The following is a 23,440-nucleotide window of genomic DNA, read 5'->3' on the forward strand; positions in this document are numbered from 1 at the left end:
TCATTCCAAACATTCTAATTTGAGCAGCAGCCTAAAATCATCCACTTTTCTTTTTAGTTGCACAACTCTGTGTGCTAACAGCCTTAAAGACTGCCAGAGGGTTCATGATCACTTGGGATAATGATCCTTACCCTGTGCACCCCGGGCAATAACTTGCGATCGGGTCATTATCCTGAGATCATGACCCTTCCCTCAGTCTCTAAGGCATATTTATCTAAGCAGCAAGTGACAATATCCAATGTCTACTGTCATCATCTCAGAGCCGCGGTTGGCCTTCAGGCCTCAGAGCATGTATGAGAAAATACTGGACCTCCCTTAAGGGCAGATGTTGTGGATTTCCCAGTTTTGTGTATGAGTGTGGTTTCCAGGATTTTGTGCATGGGATAGGCACAAACACAGAAAACTGAAGAGGGTGCATGCTATGCATGCATCTCGGTGTTATGGACAAGCCTCTGAGCCATTGAAGCGCAGAGGTTTGAAACCAAGAAGTGAAAGTGACTTCATACTCACAGCAGACCAGACACACACTATGTGAGTTTTAGCCAACATTAGGTTTATAAATCGCTCTTTGGCCCTGTACGTGGCCTAAGGGACCTGATGAAATTGTGAGTGATCACTAATGTACAACACTGTGGTAGGGGTGTCCGAGTTCAGGCGAGTAGTCCAGGCAGGATATCCAGGTACCTGTAGACACTCCAACCTGTCAAGGCTTTTTGGGGTGCATCATCCTCGCTTTGGTTCCTTACGTCTTACCCCGAGATGTCATATATCCTATCATAGAGCGCGAAAGTGCTCCCCTGGTCCTCTCAAGCTCTGTGATAGGATAAAAGGCTGCTTGGTCATATGGAAGAAACGCGGGTGAGGATTATAGGCCTTCGATTGTTGGAATGACTGGATCACTGAATTAGGGCTCACATAGCCAGGTAAGAAATCTCAGTGGGTTGAGCGCCTCCTGCCGAGATCTGCATGTAGGTCACAGGTTCCAATAACGACAATGGTTTTCTGAGCCTTTCAAGCTTATGATGGTCTGATATGCTTTATCCCTTGAGCTGGGCAATACGTTCTGCCAATAAGAGATAGCCCAGTTTGTTTTGTGCTCTGTAAAAAAACATCATTATTAATACTACTAAGGAAGACGCCACAGATCGCAAGACTCTTAGGTGCAGGGGTGTCCAGTCTTATTCACCACAAATAGGTGAACGAAGAACTCTGTCATCTGCAAAAATGGCACCATGTGAACTAAACTAATATTGTGGGTTTTAAAAATACTTGCTGATGCTGCTTTGTGTCTCTGGGGAAATGCAAAAATACAGCCTGTTGCCTCTTTTAACCAACTCAATGGTGCTTCTTTTACCAACCTCTGAAGGGTGGGCGATCTCTGCCAGTGGTTCAAATGTGCAATCTTCAGATTACACTCAGATCTCTGCAGCCGGTACATTATCCCGGTGGCCGTTCCGCTCATGTAAACAATGACAGTGCACCTATCTAAGCCCGACCCACACTTGAGTGCTCCTTAGTGTCAATGTATGCTTTAGTTAAAGAAGGCTCTGTCCATCACACAATTGAATCTTATCCTCTGTACTCCAGATGGCAGAAGAACACAATGTGACTCCAGGAAGGCATTCCGAGGGAAACCGGTAGAAGTCCTGGAGCACTGGCAACCAGACCAGGCAGGCAAGGAGCAGAGGAACAGAACACGATTCAGGAGGGACAAAACCAAGGAAGGCCAGAGAGAAGCGAGAGTAAGGAACCCTCCAGGGAGAGGACCAGGAACCGAAGCAGGGTACCCAGACCCAGAGGACCCAACAAGGACCCAGGAAGGAAAGGAAGGGGACAGGAATCAAACAAGGCCAAGGAGCGGGGAAGGTAGTCCAGGAACAATATAGCAGAATGTAGATCAAAGATCCAAGTGCAGCGGAGAGTCAGGAACAAAGCGCGTTAAGACGCGGTTTGTATACAGACTCGGACGCTACTTATAGCAGTCGGCATGAAGCCGAGATCTGCAGAGCCACCCCACCCATGCATGCACAGTGGCCGAATGGGGATGAGAACGAGGCATGGAGCGCAAGCCCATCTCGTTGCTCATTGCCACCCGTGAGGCCCGCGCAGGTGTACGCTTCCGCATACGAGTCGGAAGCAAGCCAGCCATTGCAAGCCGAATCCATGGGTACAGTCGCCAGGAGCGCTCTGTGGGGGTAGCCCAGGTAAGTTGTTGGGTGTCTTGGCCCACGTTCAAGTTATTACGCTGCAACACTTGGTGCCGTGGGTTTAGGAAATCCAAGAGGGCGGAAAAGCCCACATTTTGTGCCAGAATCCTAGAGAACCGTGCAGTTTGGCGTACAACAAAGTGGTCCCCTGACCTGCCACCCACCAGTGCAAGCATGATGGGCCAGGGGTGCCATGAGTGGAATGTGTGCCAAAGGAAAAACACCATTGCCTGTTATCTTAAAAGCACTTTAAAATCACCTTTGTTTCCCTGAATGCAAGCTCAAAATGCCTATTTTAAACATCACAAGATATTCAAAAATCTCAATGAACACCAGCAGACATTTGGCAGAATGTATTCTTGCGTGCATACTAAATCTGGAAAGAGAAAGAGCCCAAAACCATGTTCATAACAAAACTGGCTGAGCTGTGGATGTCAACAGCTTAACTGAAATTGGATTTAAAACCACTAAAATCTAAATGTTTAAATTAAATGAGTGACCTACTTTTGAGTGTCACATAGTTTGCAACTGTTAAATGTCATAGTTTTGAACTTAGAATCGGCATTCTAGCTGCATGTGTGAAAATTGTAAGTTTGATTTGAATGTAGAAAAACTAGGAACAAAAGTGACATTTAGCTGAAGCCTGGCTTAATGAAACTGGATTCTGCCTGACAACTACCCCCAACAGGAGAGGGAATTCAGCAGCTGTGTTCCCAGGCCTGGCTGCATCCTGCTGCCCCTGCCAAAAGGAGATGACACCTCTCTGATTGAATTAGGGGAGTGGTACCTGGGGACTACAGGAAACTAAACAAAGCACTGTCCCTGGCTCAGACAAATGTTATATTGGGGGGGTCGTAAAATGGCTTCCTCTTGGGAGAAACTGGGAGGGGCACTGCATTTGTGAGAGCAAGCCGAGCTTGGGGGAAGTGGATAAACTAGAAATTCCACCATGTGCTTTGGAAAACCACACCCCTCTTGGGCCAGAGCATGATTTTAAAAAGATGGATAATTCATAGTGCAGACATGTAAAAATTATATAAATAACATCATCATTCTTGTGATTTTTCTGTGCACATTTTAAGAGGTGTTAGGACCCTGTGGTATGTTCTTGGGGATAGTAGCGGAAAGAAAGGTTGTTACTCCAAATGTATGCATGTTAAAAATCTGACACTTTATCATCTGAAACCCATATCCCTGGTGCACATTTGTGTAAAATCTGGAAAGGTTTAGAGGTTGTTATCTGGAGGAAAAGGGGAGAATTCTGTCATAAGTGGACACAACATCTTACAAAGACAGGGATCGGATGGTTTGGTGCTGCAGAAAATATGTTAACTGGACCTATAATATTAGAAAAATGGTACATAGATAAATATGTATTTGGGTCAGAAATAGATTTGTGTGCAATTTGATCAGGGGAGGTTCCTCTGACCATAAAACCTACAGCATCACTCTGACACTCCATTTATTTCCCCCAATCAAGGGAGAGAGGAAAGCTTGGCCAATGATAAGTGAGAGGGTCAGGCTTAGCTAGGCCCAGGCACACACCCATTTTCAAAACACATAAAAGGAACATTGAAACCCAGGTAGAGACATTCACTTTCCACTTTCTTGCGGGACGCTTTGCCGGGAGACTCCAGACTTCAAATCCAGAACTCCAGGGATCCAGAACTTTACTTCAGAACTTGTAGCAGAGAGGCTAACCCACAAGCTGAGTTCTCTTCAGCAGGCCTCATAAATCATTTGCAAACTATTCAACCGCCGGGCTGTGTGGTTTGCTGCTTGCTAAGAATCCACTTGATCCAGACCCGCAGAACCAGAGACCGCTGTATCCGGAACCGCTAGCAGAACCGATAACAGAACCAGAGACCCAGAGACCAGATTGCTGTGAAGAACCGCTAGCAGAAGACCAGCCAATCCTGACCCGATCGGTGACGAAGTCGCATTCCTGTCCAAAATCTAGTGTGAGTACCCAGCTAGCACTGTGCCAAAACCAATCTCTAAGTTTAAAATAATCTAATCCAAACTATTTTAGCATATTAGAACTGCCTCGTAGAATCGTGTCATTCTGTCATCTTTAAAACTGAAAACTGTCATCTGTCATTCTGAAACTGTGATTTCATTTCTGAAAAACTACCTTCACAAAATCGTCCGTATCTCCGGAACCGTTTGTGCTAGGAGCAAGTTTTAACTGTCATATTAAAGCTAAGATTCTAAGCTCAACCAAAAACTGACTTGCTACCCCTTATAGTGCCTCCGTAATTGCGCTCGACGCACACGACTAAATTGCCGCGATTTGACATTTTGCTTAATTTCAGCCACGTGTAAAAATATTCGCCCTTGCTTTCCTTTGCTGAAATTCGTTTGCAACCTGACAATCATTCATAGAGCATTACTAAAGTGATCCCGAACTAATAAAAAGTAGCTGTCACCCACCCTGAACCTCTAGAGGGAAATAAAATCATTTTAGCATATTTTTCACTTCTTTGCATACCACATCAAAGTATATTGCTTGTGTTTCAAACTCCTACCTGTTTTCCTCTAAGCTTGCTAGGGGGGAACTGAATTATATTTGATTGCATTCCTGAGAACTGTGTGTTTTCCTTCCATCTCTTTACCTTGCAGAAAGGGGGGGGTGAATTGTCAAAGAAAAGTGATTATATTGTCTTTTGTTGAAGTCATATCAAGTTTATTTTCTGTACTGCATTTTCATTCATCATTGCATTGTCCTTGAAGCCATAAAAGCATTCTCTGCTACTTTATCCTCTCTATATCACTTCTAAGCCATCAAAAAGAGTGTACCACTGTAACATTATCCATTGTTGATCACTATCATCTTCACAAGTTTGCTATCAAACATTAATTTATTATAAGTGATATATATATATATATATATATATATATATATATATATATATATATATATATTGTTTAATTTTCAAATAAATCTTTTAATTTGCAAAATAAACCTACTTCTTGGCTCAGTGGGGTCAGGGGGATTCTAAGAGAGGGGTGTTATATAATGGATGTCATCCAGAGTAAACGAACTGGAAATAAAAATATATCAATAAGGGTTTCCCTCAGCATCCCAGACTAGGCATTGACTTAGCTGTCGTGTTGAATTGAATCCGCTTACAAAGTGGGGGCTCGTAGCTGGAGATTCTGGATTAGGTTTACCACTTGTGCAGCTTAATACAGTGTGCCAACTGACCGGATACACATATCCGGTTAGATCACCACGCTGTTTTACACTGTGAAAGCACTCCTCAAAGGAACGCTCTAAGGAAACGGTCTGTTTTGCAAAATAAAATACAAACTTCTGTAAGTCAGGAAGGAACTCAAATTCCAGAATGACGACACTGGTAGACATCAAAATAGCCAGAGAGCACTTCTTACATAAGCTATTTGTGAGAGGTGAATGGACTGAGCAGGGCCAGGATGCGTGGTTGCAGGCAATCACACAACAGGTCACGGCAACTGGGTTAGATATCTGGAGAGATCAGGGTCCCTTACATGTGGCCCTGAGCGAACTATACATGGCTCCTAAAGCTAAAGATGAACACGACAAGATGGTTAGGATAGCGGCATATGTGTATCTATATATGGGAGCCATGCAGGACAAATGTGCTGAAGGCCAAGATCTGGCAAGTAGGCAACTGTTGGCATTAGAGAAGGCCCAATCTGACCTGGTCTCTTCTGAGCAGAGGCTGCAGAGGAGCCAGGAGACAGAAAATGATAGTAGGCAGTATATCATTAAAATAAAAGAGGACATGGATATACTGCAACAGGAAAAGACAGACCAGGATACCAGAATTCTGGCTTTGCAGAAGGAGCACCAAGACAGTTTGGACTCCTTACTGCAGAGCCAGAAAAAGCTGGAGCAACAGATCAATTTCAACAGGGCATGCACAGAGCAGGTAGCCACCCTGCAAATCCAACTAGACAGAGAGAAAGAGGAAAGCAATACATTGATTTTGAAAGACCTGGATACGCAGGCAGAGTTTGATGAAGAACGCCAGAAAGCTGGTGCCTTTCAAAGGCAGAGGGACGACCTGGCGTCACAAATACAGGCTCTTGGTCAGGAAAGGGATACCTTAGGCCAGGAAGTCTGCCATTTAAAAAGAAAAATTGAAGAAAATCACTTGGCCCTCCAGGGGCTGGGTGACCTCCAAAAAGAGCATCAGGGCTTGCTAGGTCACACCAGGAGGGTGGAGGAGGCTCTGGCAAGAAAGGAGCAGGCCAGTAGGGATGGGACTCAGGAGGTAACCCTCCTGCAGCAGAGACTGGCCTAGTACTCGAGGACCAATCAGGAGGCACAGAGAGAAAATGAGGCTCTCTGTCAGCACAATGATAGGTTCCAGCAACAGGTAGCCATGCTGGAGAGACTGATAGAGTCTAGTAAGGCCTTAACTGAGGAACTGAAAGCGCAGGCTCTTGCATTGCAACAGGGAGCAGGGGCTGACAGAGATGAAGTTCACTGCGAAAGGGAAACACCTGAGCATAACCTCAGAAGCCCTAGTACCAGAGGCCTTCATCTCTCTCAGTCCCTGGACTCTGCCACCCCCATGTCCCCTGGCGCGCATGAGCACAGGGCCGCAGGAATGGCAGATTACTATCCAGCCAAAAGTATGGGGCTCATAGGCCAGTACCACCCAGGAATGGATGGGCGGGCACCCGGGTATGGGCACCTAAGTACAGTGCAATTTAGTGGGGAACCCCAGGAAATTAGGCCCCCCTAAGGGCATCCTAAAAACCTCTGCCCAGTTAGAACACTGGGGGGGTACCCATCAAATCCTGGTAGCAAAGAGGGATCTGAAGACTCCTCTGAGCGTCACTGGACACAGGAGACAGGTCCCCACATTCTGCCAGCTATTCCCAGGCTTGCAGAATCCGGGAAAACCTGGAAGATCAGACGGGCACCTCTGGGAGCAGTGCTTCTGATTCAGAGGATGAAGGGACCAGGGTTACCCGAACCAAAAAGGCCAATAAGGTGAAAAGGGCCTTGCTTAAGGACCCCTTAAAACAGATTAAGGCAATCAGGAGTGTCATCACACCTTATCATAAGAACGCCAAGTATTCTGTTTGGGAACACTTGGAGCTCTATGAGCAAATGATGGAGACTTTCCATTTGAAGGACAGCAGTAGCTGCATCCAATACGTCAAATGTACATTCTCCCCTGATTACTCCAGTTTCTTTGCGGGGCTGGAGGACCAAAACCATTCAAGATGGTCCACATATAGGGCAGCCATCTTGAAACATTTTTCTGTACATAGGAATCCCCAAGAGGCTCGCAAGGCAGTCTACAATTTGCAATGTGGGGAGGATCAAGCCCCACAAGAATTTGTGCAAGAATTGAAGCGTGCCTTTGTGCAGACCACCAGAAGGGTGCGCACGGACAGCAGAGAATTCATCAACACATTTTTCCATGCTCTTCCCAAGTACATAATGACCCAGCTCATGAGAGATTTTCACGAGGAAAGATGTTTAGACTGGGTCATTGAGCAAGCCACCCGGATCTATGAGGTGCAGAAGACCATAGAAAATAAAAGTAATGCGCAGAAAAAACCCAAAACCAACAGCATCCCTGCTGCTGCCAAGGTGGCGGAGGTAAAGGTTGCCCCCGTTATAGATTTGGAGATGGGGGGGCCTAAAAACCTGCCTGCGCAGAATAACTCTAACACCAGAAGGCCCTTGGGCCAGTCACAGACGGGGAGTCAAGGAGGTAGTCCCACAAATGGGGTCTCTCGCTCCCCTGATTATGTAAGTCCCCGCTACAAGGGAAACCGACCCATCTTGGGTTATGTGTGGACTCCTCCAGCCCAAGCGGGGGGATCCAGTCAAGCACCTAACCCAGAGAACTTCCCTCCAAACTTCCCACAGGAGGGCAGAAATTCACCAAACCCTGGGCCGAACTTTTTCCCCAGGTACCCACAAGGATTCCAACCCCAAAACCATCCATCCTTCTTTCCCCAATTCCCTGAGCCCAGACAACCTAATCCAGGAGAGGGGAGGCCAATGGTGGAGGGGTACCCAAATCTTCCCAATCCGGGGTATTACCAGAGAAGGGATAGCTACCCTTCCCGGGATCAGCCCAGGGAAGAAAATAGAACCCCGTATCAGCCTGAGCGGGTTTCACAACTTGAGTGCCAGGTCCAAAATATGGCACGGGATCTGGGTCACATACGGAGGGCTCAACAGAACCCTCAGATAAGCATGCCACTGCAGAATGCCCCAAACTCTGGGCCTGGTGCTCCAGAACAATGACGGGGGCAGCACCGCAATAACCCACCGGTTCCAGGGGAGGAGGCACAAGGGGAAGGGGGGCGTAAAGCCTTGGAGGTAGCTTCCTTCCCAACTTGTAAACAGCCCCTGGAAAACCAGGAACCGGAAACAAAATCTCCTACCCCTGAAAGTCTGCCACCCAAGGAGCAGAGAGGAGGTAGGAGAAACAAAGGACCCAAACAGACCCACTTTGTGGAGGAGGTACAGGTCTTCCAATTTGAGGGAGAGGGATCATCAGAGGATCCTGGGAAAAGGATCTTCTCCTTCAGAGATCGGGGAACTCCTCCCAAGGAAAAATGGGTCCCAAGAGATTCCAATCCAGACTGGGTGGATGTGGGGATTGAGCTGTCGCCGCCCATCATCCTATCTCAGAACCAACAAAACCAAACTTCCCTGGTTCAAACCCATCCGGGTGGCTGCCTCCAAAAAGGGAGGGGCGGCCCAGATCCGGAACCAGGGGAACCTAAAACCGAATCAACAGACTGGGTAGATGTGGGGATTGAGCTGTCGCCGCCCATCATTCTATCCCAGAACCAACAAGACCGAAAACCCCTGGTTCAAACCCATCCAGGTGACTGCCTCCGAAAAGGGGGGGCAGCCCAGAACTGGAACCAGGGGAACCAAAAACCGCATCAATATCCAGTTGCCAACTTTTTCTTTCAGATTCCCCAGACTCTCCACAGAATTCTGCCCAAATCTCTTCTCTCGCCATGGCAAAAACCAGAGAGTTAGCCCACCAGTTGTCCAAAAATGTGCATTATCTGTGCCCTCTTGAGGAGAAGGAGGGAAGATACTATGCCCCGGTACATGTACAGGGGCAGGGTACAATCTTGACGCTGGTGGACACTGGATCCCAAGCTACCCTTCTGTCCAAAAGGGCCTTTGATGAACTAAATGCAGGAAGGGGGGAGAATTACCGAATTCCTCTCACCTCTCTTCCTGGACAACTGCAGAACTTTGTCGGGAAGGAAATTCCCATCGAGGGGACTGCAGACCTGGACATTAAAATTGGGCGACACAAGGTGAAACACCCGGTCATAGTAGTGACTCCAGAGGGCACCCCTTGTTTACTAGGGAATGACCTCCTGAGAAGGTTGTCACCCCTAATAGATTGCGTAAACAAGGTCCTCTGGACCCAGACTAGCCGACCAATAAAATTAAAACAGAGTGTCAACCATGTTAGTTTAAATGGCACCTGCCACATGGTTGAACAAAAATCTGACCAAGTAGAATTTCACTTCCAGAACAACCAAATTCCAGACGTGACAGTAATAGCAGTAGGACAACAGACTGGTGACGGGGGGTCCTCTCTATTTCTGAAAATCAACCTTCCTTCCAGTTTAAGGTGGTATTCCACACTGGAAGGAAATACTCTGAAATTCTTTACCAATCCACAATCAGACACCCCCACTCCTATAGTCCAGAAAGATGTGAAATCAGCTCAGAGCCTGGCTGATATTCAGCAAATTGGAGAGCAGTTGTTCATCCCTGTTCAGTTACATGATGGGAAGGACTCTGTTCTCGCTCGAGTGTGTGTGAACAACGGTAACAGCTTCATCAGCAAAGCCGTGTTCCGCCAACTCCCAAAAGACCCAGCCATTCCCACATTCAAACTGATAGACAAATGGGAAATGGATCTGGAAACACCCAATTCCAAACATCTCCTGCCAAGCAGGTGTATGTTCAAAATCTCCATTGGCAACAAGAGCATAGTCCATAATTGTTGGGTCATGCGAGATGTCACTGCCGCCTTTTACTTAGGCAGTGACATTTTCAATCGCTTCGCCATTAGTTTGGACCTAATAAACTTCAAAGCTTGGTTCCGATTAGCGGATAATCCCATGGGCTTTGATGATCAAGAAAAAGCATTTAGGTCAGCTCAATTGCTACCTTATGCAGTTGAAATTCAGCTTAAAGAGGAAGTCACCATCCCAGAAAGGACCCGATAATTCTCCCTGGAAGTGAAAGTTAAAAGAGGAAAAAAATTGAAAAACCCTGATGCTTATATTCATCTAAATGCTTCTCTCCAACAGCAAGGGTTAGGGGTAAACCCAACACCATTAGTCAACATAGAACATGACACCATTCCAATAGAGGTGGATAACAGCGACTTAAAGAGTATTACTCTAGCCGCAGTCACCATTATTGGAATGGCGGTTGATGACCGACATTTCTCCATTGATTTAGGAAATGAACTGTCAGGACCAATCCCCAAGGACTGTTTTTACAGTGACAGTGAGGACAATACAACACCAGACAGGATTTTCACCCGGCATGGGGGGAACTTCCTGGTGTACACTTCTTGCCCTTATGGTAAGGAAGATGTGACTTCAGGAGGGATGAGGTGATTTTCCAGGTCCATGAGGGCTGCCTTTCCCACCTGAAGCCTCCAGTCCAAATCAGCACTCTGACCAGGGACTTCTCCACCCAGCTGGAGGAGGCCGCTGAGATAGCTAAACCAGAAGTCTTTCCAGGCTTCAGGCAGATGGTGGAAGAGAGAGTCAACCTAGCTGATGCCTGTGTGACTCTGGATCAGAAGCAAAAGTTGAAACAAGTTTTCTTGGATTTCCAAGATCTCTTTGCGGTAGACTCATATAACTGTGGTCGCACCGACATTCACACAACAACAATTCCCACGGACCCTGGAATGACTCCAGTGTTTGTGAAGCAATATCGTTTGCCTCTCGCATCCATGGAGTCCCTTACTGAAATAATTAAGAACCTTGAGTCCTGGGGAATAATCCATCCAGTCCACAGCACTTTCAATAATCCGGTGCTGGGAATATTGAAGCCAAACGGCCAGTGGAGACTCTGCACCGACCTTAGGGAGCTCAACAAACGGGTCCATACTTCCCGATGGCCTCTGCCCTACATTGACCAAGGGCTGGCCCAGATTCAGGGGTCACAGGTATTCACTGCAATAGACCTGACCAATGGATACTGGACCGTGCCTGTCAGTAGGGAGGACCAATACAAACTGGCTTTTACCTTTGGGGGCCAGCAGTACACATGGACCCGGACTCCCTTCGGATACCTCAACTCCGGCAATGAATTCAACATTTTCCTACATAAGGCCATGCCCGACCTGGGTGCGAGGGGTAACCTGGCTTATGTAGATGATGTCCTCATCAAAAGTTCATCGGTGGAAGAACACATAGCGGAGATCCGTTATGTTCTGACACAGTTGAGGGCCGCCGGAGCAAAACTTTCCTTTCAGAAAGCACAGTGGTGTAGAACCCGTGTTAATTTCTTGGGGCATGAGATTACTCCTCAGGGTCTCTGTCCCCAAGAAAAGAAAGTGGCAGCACTCCAGAAATTGAAGGATCCCACAACTCTGCGTGAACTAAGGAGCCTCCTTGGACTGACTAATTACAGCAGAAAGTTCATTGAGGGCTACGCAGAGATCACCAGACCCCTGATTCATCTCTTGAAGGGGGGGGTCAAGTGAGAATGGGGTCCAGAACAATCCGAGGCAGTAAGACAACTCAAGAGAAGCCTCTCACAAGCGCCTTGCCTAGCTTACCCTGTCAGAAACAAGGAGTTCATCCTGGAGACAGGGTTCTCTAATACGTGCTTGACGGCAGTATTATACCAAAAGCATGACAAGGTCAATAAAGTGATCTCCTATGCGAGCAAAACTTTATCCTCTGTGGAGGAAAAATTCAACGATTGTAAGAAGGCACTCCTGGCAACGGTGTGGGCATTGAAGAATTACCGCCCGTTTATCCAGGGGGAACACATCATAGTGGAGACTCCACACCAGCCTCTGCAATATCTCCAAAGTGACAGAATCTGGGCTGGAAATGTGAGTAATTCCTGAATTACTTCCTGGATTCTTTCAATGCAAGGCTTTCCTGTGGAGGTCAGATATGGCCAAAACAAGAAGAGTCCCCTCGCGCAAGGTCTGGCTGACTTGCATGATTGTGCCAGAGAAAACTGTCTCGAGGACAAAAGTCTAAAAATCAAGGACAACATGGAGGCATACCTTAATTCCCCACACAAAGTCTTTGAAGAAGACACGTGTGAGGGAATGCCCACTGTCTATGTGGATGGATGCTCTTACCATTTTGACAACGACGGGGAAAAAGAACTTGTGGCCGGCGTAGGGAACGCATGGGTGAATGAGTCCCCAGAACCCTCCGCTGGATACAATATTGGTCCCCGAAGTAGTCAGGTAGCAGAGTTGATGGCTGTGCATCAAGCCATCCTCACTGCTGTCCAACATCAACTCCACAAACTGGTCATAATCACAGATTCAGATTATGTACGGAACGGGTTCGTGTAGCACCTGGTTAACTGGAAAACCAGAGGCATGCGCTGTGCTAATAACAAACCTTTGAAACATGGGAAGTTAATTAAAAACATTGATGACCTGGTCACCTTGAATGGGATGACCATCTACTGGAAAAAGATCAAGGGTCATTCCAAAGTAGAGGGACCAGACAAAACTGGAAATTACTTAGCTGATCAGCTGGCCAAAACCGGGGCCATCCAAGGGGATCTAATAGAAATAGAGTCCCTGTTGGGGGAAATCCAGGTCACTGCTATCACTATATCCCAGACAAATGCTCACAATGATCTTTCAACTGCACAATGGAGTAAGGAGACCCCTGATGCTGATTTAATTACAGCTCAGAAGGGGGATCCAATAATTGGTAAGTTTTACCAACACATTGAGGACCCTGAGAACTTTCCACTAACGGATACCAATTACATTGGGAAAGAGGACCTAAGAGTGTTGATGAAATGTCCAAAAAGGTTCGGAATCCAAGACGGTTTGTTGGTAAGGAAATCCCAAGCTGGCCATGATCAGTGGGTGGTCCCTACCTCATTCCGAAGCCTGATGTTAAGTCACGCCCATGATGTGGCCACCGCCGGTCATAGGGGGTTTCACACAACACTGGAAATCTTAAGAGAGGTTGTATACTGGCCACACATGGGGCAGGACCTCGACCAATACTTGAAGGGGTGTCTTGTGTGTGCACAATTTCAGCCATCATCCCTCACACACCGTGCGCCTCTCCAAAAGAGGGGGATGACACTGCCATGGTCAGATTTGCAAATCGACTTTGTAGGCCCTGTAATTCGCTCGTCTAGAGGAAACAAGTACATGTTGACTGTTACATGCTTGTTTACCAAGTGGGTTGAATGTCTCCCGGCCCCAAACTGCAAGGCAGAAACAGCAGCTGCCCTGATGATTAACCACATCTTTTCCCGTTTTGGTCTACCTCAAAGGATTGAGTCAGACAGAGGTAGCCACTTCACCAGTGAAGTAATGACAAAGATGTGGGAGATACTGGGGGTTAAAAGGAAGCTACACATTGCTTACAGGCCAGCTTCTTCTGGAGTAGTGGAGAGATACAACCGAACCATTGTGAGCATCTAAAAAAGTTTGTGGCAGATTCTGGGCCAAGTTGGGATATCCAATTACCTCTGGCCATCAGATCTACCCCTTAATCTGCAACTAAAATGTCACCATTTGAGTTGATGACCGGACGCAAGATGGTGCTTCCCCAGCATTTGCTCTACAGGACCCAAGAGCAGACGTTGATAAATGCCTCCACAACTCATCAGTATCTGGAGAATTTAAGGAAACACCTTCAACATGATTTTGCCTATGCTCAGCGGAATATAGAAAGATCAGCTGATAGCATGAAAACCCAGTACGACCTGAAGATCACCAGGAAGGAATATACTGTGGGAGACCGGGTCTATCTATACAACTTCCAAAGAAACCAGGCCAAACAGCAAAGGTTTTTGCCTACGTGGAAGGGACCGTTTGAAATTATAGACAAAATCTCCCCTGTAGCCTATAAGATCTGCGACCCCAAAGGTAGTCTGGCAGAAGGGGAAGACAAGTGGGTCCATATTAATCAGCTAAAGTGTTGCCATCCCAGGCACACTCTGCAACAACTGGTGGAATCCTCTGGAATCCCAGAGGGGGGCCGCCCCAGAGTAATTCAGTTCCAACCCTAAAATATCCCACAGATAGTCTCTAAAATATCATGATTCTGGTAGGAAAATGTTTCCTGTTATATCTTGTTTTTAAAACAAGACTGAAAAATGTAACCGGATGTATAAAATGTATGTGTTCGACACACCATTAATAGTGGTGGAGAAATGTCTGCGAATAGGTATTGCCGCTTTTGCTTTATCATCCTAGGAGAGATGAAACCACGGAGACTGACCAAGGAGAACGACCCGGAGACCGGGAGCAAAGATCCGAGGGGCCCGGGGTACCGCCCAATATTCCCATCAGGACAGGCGAGGAGAACCGATCGATCCAACCGGATGGAGGAAAAGATGCTGAACTGTGCCATCTACGGAATTGGAAGAAGAGGGTGCGGACATACCAACGCGTGGGTCAAAACATCCTTTGCACCCGACTCCCCCTCGACTCAAAATCAAAACGCAGTCGGGCGGGGGGGCTTGCTGGGTGTCTTGGCCCACATTCAAGTTATTATGCTGCAACACTTGGTGCCGTGGGTTTAGGAAATCCAAGAGGGTGGAAAAGCCCACATTTTGCGCCAGAATCCTAGAGGACCGTGCAGGTTTGCGGGCAACAAAGTGGTCCCCTGACCCACCACCCACCAGTGCAAGCATGATGGGCCAGGGGTGCCATGAGTGGAATGTGTGCCAAAGGAAAAACAGCAGTGCCTGTTAGCTTAAAAGCACTTTAAAATCACCTTTGTTTCCCTGAATGCAAGCTCAAAATGCCTATTTTAAACATCACAAGATATTCAAAAATCTCAATGAACACCAGCAGACATTTGGCAGAATGTATTCTTGCGTGCATACTAAATCTGGAAAGAGAAAGAGCCCAAAACCATGTTCATAACAAAACTGGCTGAGCTGTGGATGTCAGCAGCTTAACTGAAATTGGATTTAAAACCACTAAAATCGAAATGTTTAAATTGAATGAGTGACCTACTTTTGAGTGTCACATAGTTTGCAACTGTTAAATGTCATAGTTTTGAACTTCGAATCGGCATTTAAGTTTGATTTGAATGAAGAAAAACTGGGAACAAAAGTGACATTTAGCTGAAGCCTGGCTTAATGAAACTGGATTCTGCCTGACAACTACCCACGACAGGAGAGGGAATTCAGCAGCTGTGTTCCCAAGCCTGGCTGCATCCTGCTGCCCCTGCCAAAAGGAGATGACACCTCTCTGATTGAATTAGGGGAGTGGCACCTGGGGACTACAGGAAACTAAACAAAGCACTGTCCCTGGCTCAGACAAATGTTATATTGGGGGGTCGTAAAATGGCTTCCTCTTGGGAGAAACTGGGAGGGGCACTGCATCTGTGAGAGCAAGCTGAGCTTGGGGGAAGTGGATAAACCAGAAATTCCACCATGTGCTTTGGAAAACCACACCCCTTTGGGGCCAGAGCATGATTTTAAAAAGATGGATAATTCATAGTGCGGACTTGTAAAAATTATATAAATAACATCATCATTCTTGTGATTTTTCTGTGCACATTTTAAGAGGTGTTAGGACCCTGTGGTATGTTCTTGGGGATAGTAGCGGAAAAAAAGGTTGTTACTCCAAATGTATGCATGTTAAAAATCTGACACTTTATCATCTGAAACCCATATCCCTGGTGCACATTTGTGTAAAATCTGGAAAGGTTTAGAGGTCGATATCTGGAGGAAAAGGGGAGAATTCTGTCATAAGTGGACACGACATCTTACAAAGACAGGGATCGGATGGTTTGGTGCAACAGAAAATATGTTAACTGGACCTATAATATTAGAAAAATGGTACATAGGTAAATATGTATTTGGGTCAGGAATAGATTTGTGTGCAATTTGACAAGGGGAGGTTCCTCTGACCATAAAACCTACAGCATCACTCTGACACTCCATTTCTTTCCCCCAATCAAGGGAGAGAGGAAAGCTTGGCCAATGATAAGTGAGAGGGGCAGGCTTAGCTAGGCCCAGGCACACGCCCATTTTCAAAACACATAAAAGGAACATTGAAACCCAGGTAGAGACATTCACTTTCCACTTTCTTGTGGGAAGCTTTGCCGGGAGACTCCAGACTTCAAATACTGAACTCCAGGGATCCAGAACTTTACTTCAGAACTTGTATCAGAGAGGCTAACCCACAAGCTGAGTTCTCTTCAGCAGGCCTCAAAAATCATTTGCAAACTATTCAACCGCCGGGCTGTGCGGTTTGCTGCTTGCTAAGAATCCACTTGATCCAGACCCGCAGAACCAGAGACCGCTGTATCCGGAACCGCTAGCAGAACCGATAACAGAACCAGAGACCCAGAGACCAGATCGCTGTGAAGAACCGCTAGCAGAAGGCCAGCCAATCCTGACCCGATCGGTGACGAAGTCGCATTCCTGTCCAAAATTTAGTGTGAGTACCCAGCTAGCACTGTGCCAAAACCAATCTCTTAGTTTAAAATAATCTAATCCAAACTATTTTAGCCTATTAGAACTGCCTCCTAGAATCGTGTCATTCTGTCATCTTTAAAACTGAAAACTGTCATCTGTCAGTCTGAAACTGTGATTTCATTTCTGAAAAACTACCTTCACAAAATCGTCCGTATCTCCGGAACCGTTTGTGCTAGGAGCGAGTTTTAACTGTCATATTAAAGCTAAGATTCTAAGCTCAACCAAAACACTGACTTGCTACCCCTTATACTGCCTCTGTAATTGCGCTCGACGCACGCGACTAAATTGCTGCGATTTGACATTTTGCTTAATTTCAGCCACGTGTAAAAATATTCGCCCTTGCTTTCCTTTGCTGAAATTCGTTTGCAACCTGACAATCATTCATAGAGCATTACTAAAGTGATCCCGAACTAATACAAAGTAGCTGTCACCCACCCTGAACCTCTAGAGGGAAATAAAATCATTTTAGCATATTTTTCACTTCTTTGCATACCACATCAAAGTATATTGCCTGTGTTTCAAACTCCTACCTGTTTTCCTCTAAGCTTGCTAGGGGGGAACTGAATTATATTTGATTGCATTCCTGAGAACTGTGTGTTTTCCTTCCATCTCTTTACCTTGCATAAAGGGGGGGTGAATTGTCAAAGAAAAGTGATTACATTGTCTTTTGTTGAAGTCAAAGCAAGTTTATTTTCTGTACTGCATTTTCATTCATCATTGCATTGTCCTTGAAGCCATAAAAGCATTCTCTGCTACTTTATCCTCTCTATATCACTTCTAAGCCATCAAAAAGAGTGTACCACTTTAACATTATCCATTGTGGATCACTTTCATCTTCACATGTGTGCCATCAAACATTAATGTATTATAAAAGTGTGATATATATATATATTGTTTAATGTTCAAATAAACCTTTTAATTTGCAAAACAAACCTACTTCTTGGCTCAGTGTTGTCAGGGGGATTCTAAGAGAGGGGTGTTATATAAGGGTTGTCATCCAGAGTAAACAAACTGGACATAAAAATATATCAATAAGGGTTTCCCTCAGCATCCCAGACTAGGCATTGACTTAGCTGTAGTGTTGAATTGAATCCGCTTACAAAGTGTCCTAACAGTAGGTAGTGTCGAAGTAGGAGGTGGGTGATCCAATTCAGGTTGCCCTATCAAACCAAATTGTGTGATCCTGGGCACATCACTGTATTTCTCCTAGTTGGAGCTCTCTAGCACATAGAGAGCTTTTGAAGGGTCTAAAGTGAACGCAAGTAATAAAGGAATATATTAAGGTGGACCTCTACAATCGGCGGCTCAGTGGGTCACATATTGAAAAGACAGGATCCCAGTATCCCCCTTGGCCATTTTGCACATACCTGAGGTGCTCCTGCAGCCCCCTCCATGCTCCTGCAGCCCCCTCCGTGCCTTCTCCAAATCCATGCTCTTTTTTGTACCATGCCTCCAGAACAGTGCCACCTCGTAGTCTCAACACATGGGCCTCAACGGGGAGTCATAGAGCAAACCCTTGGGGGTTTTAAAACCACATGTGCTAGACGTAGAAGGCGGAGGGTGACTGATGTGGAGGTGACGGCTGGGGGGTCAAGCAAGCAGGTGGTGCAGCTCGAGTTCCTCGCAGCAGAGAGCACCAGTGTCTGCATGCAGCGAGGCACAGGGCATCTCTCACACCTGCTACTGCCCACTGCACAAGTGCGCATGGAATGAGAGACCCATCAGGGCACGTGCGTTTGTGCCAGGGTGGTGGCTCGGCTCCCTGCGCAAGCCCAGACTGTGCAGCCACAGACAGTCAGCAACAGCAGCACGAGTAGCAGCCCAGGAGGCAGCGGATGTTCATGTCACGGTGTGTTTTTGATTCTAACTAATAACGAACGTTGCTGCTGCCTCCTGGTCTGCATCTACTTGTGCTGCCGACCCGCCATCACTAATTTCCATTTCCCAGGTAAATAATGTTCGGGGCAAACCTTTGCTTGTAGCCCCGTGATCTTCATTCGGGGCTACAAGCAAAGGATAAGGGGCTATAGCCCCTTTAGCCCCCCCACCTAGCAATGCCCCTATTTCCTTCCAATATGGAGGCAACCTGCAAGACGTAGAGAATGTTTCTAAAAGTAGGTCAAACAAATGCAGGATCCTTAGTTAAACCAGGACAGGTTGTGGGAGTCTCCAGGCATGCAAAAAAAAAAATAAATAAACAGTTGACTAACTCGTTTTTCATTTGAATGCTCTTGAAATCATGGGGTTGGTTTTTTCAACTTGATCGCTTAGGAAACAGAGCAATGCCTGGCGTCATGCGTTTGATAAATCAGTCAGGTTGACTCAACTCTTCGTTTCCCCACAAATCAATACATTGTGTGCCACAGTGGTAATATGTAACCTTGTTTATCAAGGCCATGAACGCTATGTTGCCAGTGATAACAGTGCTATATAAAGTGCTATATAAAGCATCAGAATGATAATGAATATTATTATGATGGTGATGATTATTATTACTGTTATTATTATTATTATTAGTAGCAGTAGTAGGTAGTGGTAGTAATATTTTGCAATCCTTTGTTAGTAAAAAAAACCTTGCATTAAATCATTTCCACAAAATGCTATAATAATTAATAGATTTTTAAAGTATTTTGTAAACAGAATGTGTGTCAGTTCATTAAATCGTTGCCATCACTATTGTCCTTTTTAAGATCTATTTCTATTCTTTTCACAGATTTTATTGCAAGAGCGGCAAGGTTTCTGTTACACCAAAGCCGGATATTCTACCCAATACAATAGACTGTCCAGTCTTTTGCAAAACAAGCTATACAGCCCGGGGTAGTGTCGGAATCCTGATCTACAACCTGGGCACTAGCTCAATGAGTCGCCTGGCTGTCCTCTTCAGTAACCCTTTTGACTACAACCTCTATGATCAAACATTTGCCCTGCATGTCACTGATAGTGGTGCTATTCCAGAACACTTATATGAGAGCATGTACGACCAATGGAAGAATCTGTCATACTATATGAGAGCGGAGGGTGAATTCATCCAGAACCTTCTCACACTCACTTACCATGATATCAAAGTCACTGGTAATATGTCACCAGACTACAAGTCTATCCTGAAGTTAACTATAGAGGATTATCCTGGGACTGACCTAAACTGCAAACCATATTAGGAGTGCACCTTAAATTACAGCTAAAGCTTCTACAAGACCATGATATCACAGCTGACCTTTTACATTGTGTTAACCTTCAATCTGCATTTATATATTAAATGAAACCTTCCTAAAGATATTGTAGGCCATGTCTTTCCCGGCTCTTATTAAACCAACCTGAATAGCTAACAGAGCTAGCTGCATGCATCTCACACTAACCACTGTCACTTGTTGTATAATGCAAAAGAGGGACATGATCCCTCCAGTTTTGCTGTTTAGTTTAGTACTGTTCTTTCTTTTAGCTGTACAATTTGAAGTCAGACAACCCAAGAAAGCAGTTTCTTTGGAGCAAACACCCCACGGCAAAACAGCACCTCTAAGCCATCGACAACATATATATATATATAGAAGGAAGAGCCCTGGGATGTGCAGTCATTGACAGGGTTTCCTGCACATATATATATAAATAAATAAATAAATAAATATATATATATATATATATATATATATATATATATATATATATATATATATATATATATGCAGGAAACCCTGTCAATGACTGCACATCACAGGGATCTACCTTCTTCAATAGAGGAAAACACTGGTACTTCGTTGGTTGTTCCAAAAGATGTATTTAATTAACGGTACGACGTCCTTTCGTCGTGGGATGTTTTTTAGCGATTTTTTTAGAAAATGGAACCCCCCAAAAAAAAAAAAAATTCGATTGGTTTTTTCCCGAAAAAAAAATCCCGGTAAAAAACACACCGAAAAAACATCCCGCGATGAAATGACATGGAACCTAATTAACTACATCCCTTGTTTGGCAGACAGGCTGACGTGCAAACACATTTCTCCTAAAGGCTTTGTCGAATTTGTATTCATTTCCTTGTTTGTATTATTATCATAGTGGCATCAGTGCAAATGAGAGGACAGTCTTTAGATGACAGTCTTGCTATTGTTGCTATAACTTACAAACTTCTAAGCACTGGCTTTTGCCATATGTTTTCTTGTGGGCGCCATCTTTGAATGGTGTCACAGTTCCAAATCATATAGAATTGTCCTCTGGTTTCTGTCTCCTATCAAAGAGACTGTTTTTTTTGCCGATTTCAAAATATTCCTTTTTTCTCTTTTTTAAAACACATTATTGCAGTTAAAATAACATATAATAACATACATATAAAAATATAATTTTTCTCATCATTTCAAATAGGTAATCATTTGAAATAATCATTGCTAGATTTTAACAAGAACATTTCTGTGATGAGCATGGTAAAGTGCAAGTGCTTTCCAGAAACCTTTAGACACAGACCAAATTCTTCGTTTGGATACATGATGCTAAGTGCAATGTTAAAATGTGTCTAACATCTGAACTGGAACCATCTGCTTTTAGTGTCATTGACATGATATAGTAAATAGATAACATGCGTCATACTGATCATATTTTAGATACAATATATATACATATGTATATATTCACTGAAATAAACGTGATTAAAGGGACGTTGTGTTAAATTCCACTAATAAAAACCTACAAAATTCAATGAAAAAACGTTATTAAAGGGACGGTATTTTACAAGTAAAACTGTAATGCGCTAGTTATTGTAAGCTAAGCAACCATAACTCGCGCCACCACCGTGCAGCTAAGACTAACACCCAGGACATCACAGGTGACATCACAAATGTCATTGATGACATCACTGATGACATCACATATACAATTAATTTTTATGAAAAGTCTCTACAAGGGGTTGTGTTTATAATGTTGGTAACAAGATGTCAGGAGTGATCAGGAGACCTATTCTGAACTACTTAATTTATTAAAGAATTTACTCATTTAAACAAAACATTATTTTGGAGTGTTGTATGCACCATAGAAGTACAATATTCCTAATCTGGTAATAATGTATAGTAAAATAATGAATGGTACCTTATCAGAGTTTTGAGTAATGTTAAATATGGAATAAATAGCTAATAATTCAAGATGTACTGCATACTTGTGTTAGTACAAACAATATATATGAAGACCCACAATGCATACAAATCAGAGACACATATAGGGAAACTAAAGTAAGGAAGAAAGAAACAACATCACCAGAAAATATTAATAACATTAAAGTTTATCATCATGTATACAAAATAATTGTGTGTGAGGCCTGCCCATTTCCCCATATATGGGCACCACGAGCTGTGTCAAAACCCTAAGGAAAGTATGTTAAGAACATACAAGATGGTTAATGTGTAGATATATAAAACATTTTCAATTTGTATATTCTGACTGTCAGTGAACAAAAACAAGTGGGCCAGATATGTAACGTCATCAGTGATGTCATCAATGATATTTGTGATGTCATCTTTGATGTCCTGGATGTTAATCTTACCAGTGCACAGTGGCGGTGCGAGTTATGGTTGCTTTGCTTAACATAACTGACAAATTACCGAGGTTTTTCGGTTTTACTTGTAACCATAATGTCCCTTTAACAAAGTTTTTTCATTGAATTTCGGAGGTTTTTATTAGTGCAATTTACCCATAACGTCCCTTTTCACAACATTTTTTCAGTGAATTTCATGGGTTTTTACGAGTGTGCTCATTTCCTACAACTTAATAATTTCATACTTACCCCAATATAGCAACATTCTGGTCCAATTTACACATTTTCACCTGAAACTCTACCATTTCCCAACTTCTAGCATCATTTTTAACACATCTATACACTTTTTGCAACTTTTTCCACTTTGTTTCCGTCCGTCAACATTCGCGAACGTATGACGTCATTGCTGACTTTCCAGACAGTGTCACATGAACCCGCGCACATGCCTCGAAACTGCATTCTCAGCTGATCTAGGAACTTTGAAGCTCAAAATGTACCCTTGCACGGCTCCTACACTTATTCTTACTCATTAGCCATTAACAATCTAGCACAGCGCACATACTTGGAAGAATATTAGCAAAACTGCTATTTATCTTAAAAATGGCATCAGCTATTGCAATCCCTCCTCCCCAAGAGCCACCACCTCCACCAGCTGGAGGACCTACACAACAAAACACCAACAGTACTTCAAAAGACAATGAAGAGGACCAGGGAAGATGAGGTAGAGGAAGTGCCTACCTCTAGCACCCAGAGAGAATCATGGGTGTGGCAGGTCTTTACCACTGTTGGGAATGTACCAAAAGCTAAAGTTACCAAAGTGAAATGCACTGAGTTCAACGTTGTAGTCAGTTGCAGACTACCTGGACGGTACTCCTACGGTACCACCTCCATGGGCCGCCACACCAAATACAAACACTGCAATGCTCTCAGAAAGGTTGTTCCTTTCATAGCAAGTACTAGGCTGTCTTCCACCACCTCATCTTCCTCAACCAATACTGTAACCACGCAGCCTACATCTGTGAGACACAAAATCCCACCAGC

The 23,440-nt window shown here is 44.6% G+C and overlaps 1 protein-coding gene across 4 annotated transcripts in view; it reads left to right on the forward strand.

Annotated features, from left to right (window-relative positions):
• LOC138569769 (uncharacterized) overlaps nt 1-20,171 on the forward strand; it is a 161,591-nt gene extending 141,420 nt beyond the window's left edge. For all 4 annotated transcript variants that reach the window (XM_069648054.1, XM_069648051.1, XM_069648050.1 and 1 more), the window contains one exon: nt 19,604-20,171. In XM_069648054.1, the coding sequence (XP_069504155.1) occupies nt 19,604-20,048 (445 nt within the window). In that variant the 3' untranslated portion in view covers nt 20,049-20,171. The remainder of the gene's footprint in view (nt 1-19,603) is intronic.
• The last annotated feature ends 3,269 nt before the right edge of the window (nt 20,172-23,440 follow it).

Source organism: Ambystoma mexicanum, chromosome 2q (assembly GCF_040938575.1).
Source record: "Ambystoma mexicanum isolate Mex_15411 chromosome 2q, UKY_AmexF1_1, whole genome shotgun sequence".
Lineage (NCBI taxonomy): Eukaryota > Metazoa > Chordata > Amphibia > Caudata > Ambystomatidae > Ambystoma > Ambystoma mexicanum.